At 37.5% G+C, this 9137-nt stretch overlaps 1 protein-coding gene and 1 pseudogene across 1 annotated transcript; both read left to right on the top strand.

Annotated features, from left to right (window-relative positions):
- The first annotated feature begins 1453 nt into the window (after window positions 1-1453).
- LOC116830530 (olfactory receptor 13A1-like) lies at window positions 1454-2089 on the top strand. The gene has a single exon (XM_032790064.1). It carries the CDS (start codon window positions 1454-1456, stop codon window positions 2087-2089), a length of 636 nt encoding a protein of 211 aa, XP_032645955.1.
- Window positions 2090-6712: 4623 nt separating this feature from the next.
- LOC116830529 (olfactory receptor 13A1-like) lies at window positions 6713-7636 on the top strand (annotated as a pseudogene).
- The last annotated feature ends 1501 nt before the right edge of the window (window positions 7637-9137 follow it).

Raw genomic sequence — 9137 nt, 5'->3', positions numbered from 1 at the left:
CATTTTGCTTGCTTGCTTTTTCACAATGAAAGCTTCTAAATGAATCTTTCTGACTTTTGTGGCTGGTATGTCAAAGTTCCTGAGTGTGTGTGGGACCCAAACACAAGTGAAATTTAATGAGAGTTGACTGATAATTCCTTTATACACTTTTGAAAATCAAGCTAAATTTAAATTCTGTAGTGTACTTAAAATTTTGTAATTTGGCTAAATGTGCTTTGCAGTGATACACATTTCCACAACATTGTTTATGAATCTTGAACCCTATTCTAATCTCATTTTGATCAATGTGAATCTGATGAAAATTCACATAAATCTGTGAAGTGCCTTGGAATTTTATTGTAGTTGAGTCTAAAGTCAATGGAGATCTAATGTAACATTGATAAGAGATTCACAACCTATTGCTTGCAATCACATTTAAATTGTGATGCAAAGAGTGGCATTTTTTTTTAAAAGTCTCTGTTATGAAATACAAAAAATCTTTTCAATATAACCTCATGATTAGTTAGATTTGTTGGCTGTAACTCTCTTCTCATTTTCATCATTTTTACAAGTCAATAACTCCATTGACCTCAGTGTAGATACTACTGATTTCCTGCAGCGGTAGTGAGAGGAAAATCATGAGAAGCAGTAGCTTAGTAATAAGATTAGAGAAGTCTGAAGATAGTAAAGGGAGACTTAACTGTAATGCAGTAAGGAGAACTTGTCATATCATGTGAATGCTGTTCCTAGGAATGACACAACATGTATATATTGCCATGCAGCTGATCTTCAAAATGATTTTTTGAGGGCACGATTCCCCTCTCATTTACACAAGTGCTATACCAGTGCGACTCCTGTGAATGGAGATTCAGCCACACTGACTGCACTGCTATTACGGTAACTAGGGCCAGTTCAAGGGAATGCAAGTTCTTCTAGCCTGCATCTTGATTCTACCTAAATATATCTACATATTACTTCCTACATATTATTATTATGTTATTTTTTCTCGTATATATGGTCTGTATGCTATATACACTGAAGGTCTCCTATATTGCAACCTATCTATTTTGTAAAATTAGTTTAAAAACTGGAATCTTGCTTATTCATAAGATTACTGGTGGTTGATTAATTTTGAGATTATATTGTGAAATCCCCTCTCCATAAGTTTATTTAAACAGTCCAAATGACTTCATGCACCTCTGTCTGAGAAAACCAAGAATGTTATTTTTCCCCTTCTCTACTCAAATGCTGGGAGAATGGAGATTCAGTAGCTCAGATTATTGTGCTAACATATTTTAAGGTAGCTTGGAATGTTAATATGTTATATGAAATGTGAAGAGAATCAAAAGTTCTCTCCCTTTCTCCATTTGACTGTTGTCTGTCCAGATGCTTCAATTGCCAAAATGCTGTAGTTTCTGAAGAAATACCAGATAGAAAGTTTAATCTTTGTTCCCACAGAAGGAGCTCTCTAACAATGGAACCTAGTAATCACACCACGGTGACCGAGTTCATCATGCAGGGGCTTTTGGACCATCCTCACCATCAGGGGCTGTTCTTTGGGCTATTCCTGTGCCTTTATACAGCTGTCATCATGGGCAATTCCCTGATCATTGTGGCTATTCTCCTACACCCACCTCTCCACACCCCCATGTACTTCTTCATTGCCAATTTGGCCACCCTCGACATTATGTGCAGTTCTTCAGTGATGCCCAAGATGATGAAAAACCTGATGCAGGAGAAGAAAACCATCTCATTTGATGGTTGCATGGCCCAGGTCTTTGCGTTCACTTTGTCAGGGGGGACAGAGCTTATGCTCCTCACTATCATGTCATATGACAGGTATGTAGCCATCTGCCACCCCTTGCTCTATGTCAACCTCATGACCAAGAGAATTTGCATGAGGTTAGCCATCGGGGTCTGGGCTGTGGGTGTTGTCAATTCAGTGGTGAACACATTGCTCATGCTGCGCTTGGATTTTTGCAGGCCCAACCTCATCCAGCATTTCTTCTGTGAGATCCCACCAGTGTTGGCACTGTCCTGCAGCTCCATCTACCTCAACCAAGTTATGATGTTCTTGGCAGACATCTTCCTCCAGTTATTCACTGGATAAGTAAAGTTGGTGGCTATAATGTACACTCTAATGACTCCATCCTGAACCCTCTGATCTACATCTGCGCAATAGGGAATCAAAATGGCCTTCAGGAAAATTTTTCTTTTGCCATGAAATAGTAATTTTACAAGAGTGAATGTGTTCTCACATGTCTTGTCCCTTCTAGGACATGTCCACAGACAGTGTAAACTGTTGCATAACTAACAGTGTATATATTTATTCATGTGTTGTGTATATATATACTGCTTACACTATTTTTCATTCCATGCATCTGAATAAGTGGGTTTTAGCCCATTAAAGCTTATACCAAATAACTTCTTAGTCTCTAAGGTGCCACAAGGTCTCCTCTTGTTTTTGCTGATACAGACTAACATGACTACTCCTCTGAAACTGTTGCATAACTAGGATTCAATAGACATACTTTGTACTATGGTCTATTACTTTGGTGGAATGAGAATGATTTACATCTGCTGGGAAGGAGTTGCATTGACTGCAGTGAGGCAGTGCCTGATATACTCAGATGGCCTTTGGGCCACATTAACATCAGTGGAGCTGTGTTTAATCACACTAGCTCGACCTAGGCTTATTGGTATGAGAATTTTCAAGTATTTAGGAATCATATGTTTTCATATAACTAAAACTCAGTGGTTTCATTGGTTTTAGTTGCCCAGATGCTTCTGAAAATCTTATTAGGTGTTTAAATCACTATAAAGTCTGCCCATTGTTATGAAAATATTTGCATGCAGTCTCATTGAATCAGAATACTATAGTTCATCCTAAATTTGTAATTATGATAAAAATACCATTTTTCTCTGTTTCTAATTTATTTTAGACATTAAAACTACAAATATTTCAAAAACATATCTGTTAAGATCTGGAGCTATCATTGTCATGAGTCATGCGATTAGGTCAGAGATTATAATAGAACTATTTTTATTAAGGTACTTTACATAATGTAAAAATACATTTTCAGCATGAGAAATGTTGGTTTTTCAAAAGGTCTCTTTTGTTGATAAGGGAATGTCTCATCCCAACTCCATATAAATGAAAACATTGCTCTCTGTTAGCAGAACTGAGTGTATAGTTCTTTGAAAACATCCACTCACGTGCGGTGGCAGACAAAAAAGTGAACAGAATGTTGGGAATCATCAAGAAGGACAGATAATAAGACGAAAATATCATATTGCTTCTATATAAATCCATGGTATCCCCACACCTTAAATACTGCATTCAGATGTGGTCTCCCCATCTCATAAGAGATATATTGGACTTGGAAAAGGTTCAGAAAAGGACAACAAAATTATTAGGGGTATAGAACGGCTTCCGTATGAGACAGATTAATAAAACTGGATTTTTCAGCTTGGAAAAGAGACAACTAAGGGGATATGATAGAGGTCTATAAAAATATGAGTGGTATGGAGAAAGTAAATAGGAAGTGTTATTTACTCCTTGTCGTAATACAAGAACAGGGACTACCAAATGAAATTCATATATTTATACTGGAACAGAACAACTTTCATTACATCTTATGTGTTCATGAACATCAGTTCGTTACCTGTCCACTTATAATCATCTTCCAGTGTGCCTCCCAGCACAAACGTCCCGTGATTCATACCACTTTTGTCAAACCTGCTTACTGATGTTAAGAATGTCAGATGTCATTTTGTACTGTGTTTACACATATCCAGTATTTGTTGCTTTCCTTGGTGTCTGTGTTACAACACTAGCAATACTTTGGCCCCAAAAGTCAAAGAGTGAACTGTTAATATCTACTTTAATTATAACATTGTGCCTATTACTCTTTGTTCAAATTAGTCTCACTGGTTCATGTGCTACTTTCAGATCTCCTCACAAGGTCCTCAACGGGTCAGCGCTTTCTTCTTTCTCCTTCTCTTCTTTACTTTATCTATTACCCTTTTTTTTTTAGGTTGTCTTTATATCAAATTGAAAGCCCAACAGAGCGAGTAATGACCAGGAACACCAGGGAGTGGGGTTCAAAAAAAGTTGAAGAAAGGCATGCATTTCTTTTTCAAAGCCCATTTTTGTTAATTGAACAATTTCCATAATCCTGATGACAAATCCAATGATCAGATCAACATGCCCTGATTCAAAAGAGTTATTTTTTTTGGGTTTTTCTCTTCTAAGGTTCAATTGATCACATCTGAAATCAACATGAATGACTCATATGCTCAAAGCAAGTACGCACTGAGGGGTTTGACTGTACAGAAGTCTATGGGAGCTAAAAGAATTTCCTTTGTAATTCCCTACCTGAAAAATCTTTCTCCTGATCTGAAACTCAACCTGGGTTTTCATTCCTACAATAGTATCATCTAGAAATCAAATCTGGCTTTCATTAACTTCCCATCAACACAGCATACCTTCAGATTTGCATGCCATGACAACTGTGTAGCTCCATTCAGTCATCTGCAGTAAAACAGAGCAAAATCAGTGCAGCTCTCCTGGTTTACCCTTGCTCTTTGAAGGAGTTATGCTGATTCATACAAGTTGGGAACCTGGTCCATTGATTTTGATAACAATGAATTTGATTTACACTAGCTCTGGAAATGTTTAATTGACTGTGATGAAGCTATGCTGATTCGTGGCAGCTTGAGATGTTTCTCACTGACTTCACAGGATGAATAGAGAAGTAAATCAATAGTATTGGTGAAGAAAATGGAGGCATTCCACCAGGGAAGTCAGCTCAGATGATCAGTGTGGATGAAGGATCACTGATAGTAGAAGTCTGAGAGTGAAATCCAAGCCCCATTCAAGTCAAGGTCAACATTCCTATTGACACCATCAATGGGCCAGGATTTCATTCTGAGATTTCTCCACTCACTGATTAATATGGAATCTAGCTCTATTGTAGCATTATTTTCAGAAGGGAATACATTGCTGGAAATTATGTTTCTCCTGGAAAATTCAGAAGGATAATACATTTGGACCTCAAGAGGATTTTCGCAACCTAATGTGGAAGATTTTTTTTTATATTGATTCAGGTGACTCCTGTTTACCTTCTCCTATGGGCCTGTTTGAGAGTTAGCTCTTGTCCACACTCACAAGGGATACAAGATCTCCCTACAGAAGGTTACTAGATATAACAAACAGTAGTCTTCAAGAAGTCATAACTCATTTGAAGATTGCATTTATTAGAGTATGGTTGACCGTATTTGAGAATTGAAAGAGAAGTGAGAATATTCATTTTGCTTGCTTGCTTTTTCACAATGAAAGCTTCTAATGAATCTTTCTGACTTTTTGTGGCTGGTATTTCAAAGTTCCTGAGTGTGTGTGGGACTAATACCAAGTGAAATTTAATGAGAGTTGACTGATAATTCCTTTATACAGTTTTGAAAATCAAGCTAAATTTATTTTATAGTGTATTAAAGTTTTGTAATTTGCTAAATGTGCTTTGCAGTGATACACATTTCCACAACATTGTTTATGAATCTTGAACCCTATTCTAATCTCATTTTGATCAATGTGAATCTGATGAAAATTCACATAAATCTGTGAAGTGCCTTGGAATTTTATTGTAGTTGAGTCTAAAGTCAATGGAGAGCTATGTAACATTGATAAGAGATTCACAACCTATTGCTTGCAATCAAATTTAAAATGTGATGCAAAGAGTGGCATTTTTTTAAAAGTCTCTGTTATGAAATACAAAAAATCTTTTCAATATAACCTCATGTTAGTTAGATTTGTTGGCTGTAACTCTCTTCTCATTTTCATCATTTTAACAAGTCAATAACTCCATTGACTTCAGTGTAAATACTACTGATTTCCTGCAGCAGGAGTGAGAGAGAAAATCATAAGAAGCAGTAGCTTAGTAATAAGATTAGAGAAGTCTGAAGATAGTAAAGGGAGACTTAACTGTAATGCAGTAAGGAGTACTTGTTATCATGTGAATGCTGTTCCTAGGAATGACGCAACATGTATATATGCCATGTAGCTGATCTTCAAAATGATTTTTTGAGGGCACGATTCCCTCTCATTTACACAAGTGCTATACCAGTGCGACTCCTGTGAATGGAGATTCAGCCTCACTGACTGCAATGCAAATACGGCAACTAGGGCCAGTTAAAGGGAATGCAGTTTCTCTAGTCTGCATCTTGTTCTACCTAAATATATCTACATATACTTCCTATATATTATATGTTATTTTTTCTGGTATATATGGTCTGTATGCTATATACACTGAAGGTCTCCTATATATAACCGATCTATTTTGTGAAATTAGTTTAAAAACTGGAATCTTGGTTATTCATAAAGATTGCTGGTGGTTGATTAATTTTGAGAATATTGTGAAATCCCTCTCCATAAGTTTATTTAAACAGTCCAAATGACTTCATGCACCTCTGTCTGAGAAAATCAAGAATGTTATTTCCCATTCTCTACTCAAATGCCAGGAGAATGGAGATTCAGTAGCTCAGATTATTGTGCTAACATATTTATTGTAGCTCAGTATGTTATATGTTTACATGAAATGTAAGAGTATCAAGTTCTCTCCTCTCTCTGTTTCACTGTTGGTCTGTCTAGATGCTTCAATTGCCAAAATGCTGTAGTTTCTGAGAAATACCAGATAGAAAGTTTAATCTTTGTTCCCACAGAAGGAGCTCTCAAACAATGGAACCCAGTAATCACACCAGGGTGACCGAGTTCATCATGCAGGGGCTCTTTGACCATCCTCACCATCAGGGGCTGTTCTTTGGGCTATTCTTGTGCCTTTTACAGCTGTCATCATGGGCAATTCCCTGATCATTGTGGCTATTCTCCTACACCCACCTCTCCACACCCCCATGTATTTTTTCATTGCAATTTGGCCACCCTCGACATTATGTGCAGTTCTTCGGTTCTGCCCAAGATGATGAAAAACCTGATGCAGGAGAAGAAAACCATCTCCTTTGATGGCTGCATGGCCCAGGTCTTTACGTTCACTTTTTCAGGGGGACAGAGCTAATGCTCCTCACTATCATGTCATATGACAGGTATGTAGCCATCTGCCACCCCTTGCGCTATGTCAACCTCATGACCAAGAGAATTTGCATCAGGTTAGCCATCGGGTTCTGGCTGTGGGTGTTGTCAATTCAGTGGTGAACACATTGCTCATGTTGCGCTTGGATTTTTGCGGGCCCAACCTCATCCAGTATTCTTCTGTGAGATCCACCAGTGTTGGCACTGTCCTGCAGCTCCATCTACCTCAACAAGTTATGATGTTCTTGGCAGACATCTTCCTGCAATGGGAAACTTCCTGCTGACACCGTGCCTATATAGCTTCATCATCATCACTATCCTGAAAATCCGGAGCTCCAAAGGGAAGCAGAGAGCCTTCTCCACCTGTTCTTCCACTTGCTTGTGGTTACCTTGTTCTATTCCTCCATCATCTACACCTACATCCGGCCAACCTCCAGTTATTCACTGGATAAGGATAAGTTGGTGGCTATAATGTACACTCTAATGACTCCCATCCTGAACCCTCTGATCTACAATCTGCGCAATAGGGATATCAAAATGGCCTTCAGGAAAATCTTTTCTTTTGCCATGAAATAGTAATTTTTACAAGAGTGAATGTGATTCTCACATGTCTTGTCCCTTCTAGGACATGTCCACAGACAGTGTAAACTGTTGCATAACTAACAGTGTATATATTTATTCATGTGTTGTGTATATATATACTGCTTACACTATTTTTTCATTCCATGCATCTGAATAAGTGGGTTTTAGCCCATTAAAGCTTATTACCAAATAAGCTTCTTAGTCTCTAAGGTGCCACAAGGTCTCCTCGTTGTTTTTGCTGATACAGACTAACATGACTACTCCTCTGAAACCTGTTGCATAACTAAGGATTTCAATAGACATACATTTGTACTATGGTCTATTGACTTTGGTGGAATGAGAATGATTTACATCTGCTGGGAAGGAGTTGCATTGACTGCAGTGAGGCAGTGCCTGATATACTCCAGATGGCCTTTGGGCCACGTTAACATCAGTGGAGCTGTGTTGAATCACACTAGCTCGACCTAGGCTTATTGGTATGAGAATTTTCAAGTATTTAGGAATCAATTATGTTTCATATAACATAAAACTCAGTGGTTTCATTGGGTTTTAGTTGCCCAGATGCTTCTGAAAATCTTATTAGGTGTTTAAATCACGCTATAAAAGTCTGCCCATTGTGTATGAAAATATTTTGCATGCAGTCTCATTGAATCAGAATACTATAGTTCATCCTAAATTTGTAATTATGATAAAAATACCATTTTTCTCTGTTTCCTAATTTATTTTGAGACATTAAAAACTACAAATATTTCAAAAACATATCTGTTAAGATCTGGAGCTATCATTGTCATGAGTCATGCGATTAGGTCAGAGATTATAATAGAACTATTTTTATTAAGGTACATTTTTACATAAATGTAAAAATACATTTTCAGCATGAGAAATGTTGGTTTTTCAAAAGGTCTCTTTTGTTGATAAGGGAATGTCTCAATCCCAACTCCATATAAATGAAAACATTGCTCTCTGTTAGCAGAACTGAGTGTATAGTTCTTTGAAAACATCCACTCACAGTGCGGTGGCAGACAAAAAAGTGAACAGAATGTTGGGAATCATCAAGAAAAGGACAGATAATAAGACAGAAAATATCATATTGCTTCTATATAAATCCATGGTATCCCCACACCTTAAATACTGCATTCAGATGTGGTCTCCCCATCTCATAAGAGATATATTGGACTTGGAAAAGGTTCCAGAAAAGGACAACAAAAATGATTAGGGGTATAGAACGGCTTCCGTATGAGGACAGATTAATAAAACTGGGCATTTTCAGCTTGGAAAAGAGACAACTAAGGGGGGATATGATAGAGGTCTATAAAAATATGAGTGGTATGGAGAAAGTAAATAAGGAAGTGTTATTTACTCCTTGTCGTAATACAAGAACAAGGGACTACCAAATGAAATTCATAGGCAGCAGGTTAAAACAAACACAAAAAAGTATTTTTTTATGCAACACACTGTCAACCTCAGGAACTCCTTGCCAGAGGTGTTGTGAAGG

The sequence above is a fragment of the Chelonoidis abingdonii genome, chromosome 14, assembly GCF_003597395.2.
Source record: "Chelonoidis abingdonii isolate Lonesome George chromosome 14, CheloAbing_2.0, whole genome shotgun sequence".
Classification (NCBI taxonomy): domain Eukaryota; kingdom Metazoa; phylum Chordata; order Testudines; family Testudinidae; genus Chelonoidis; species Chelonoidis abingdonii.
Note: the sequence above shows the minus strand (reverse complement) of the source record. Positions and strands in the feature narration are given on the sequence as shown.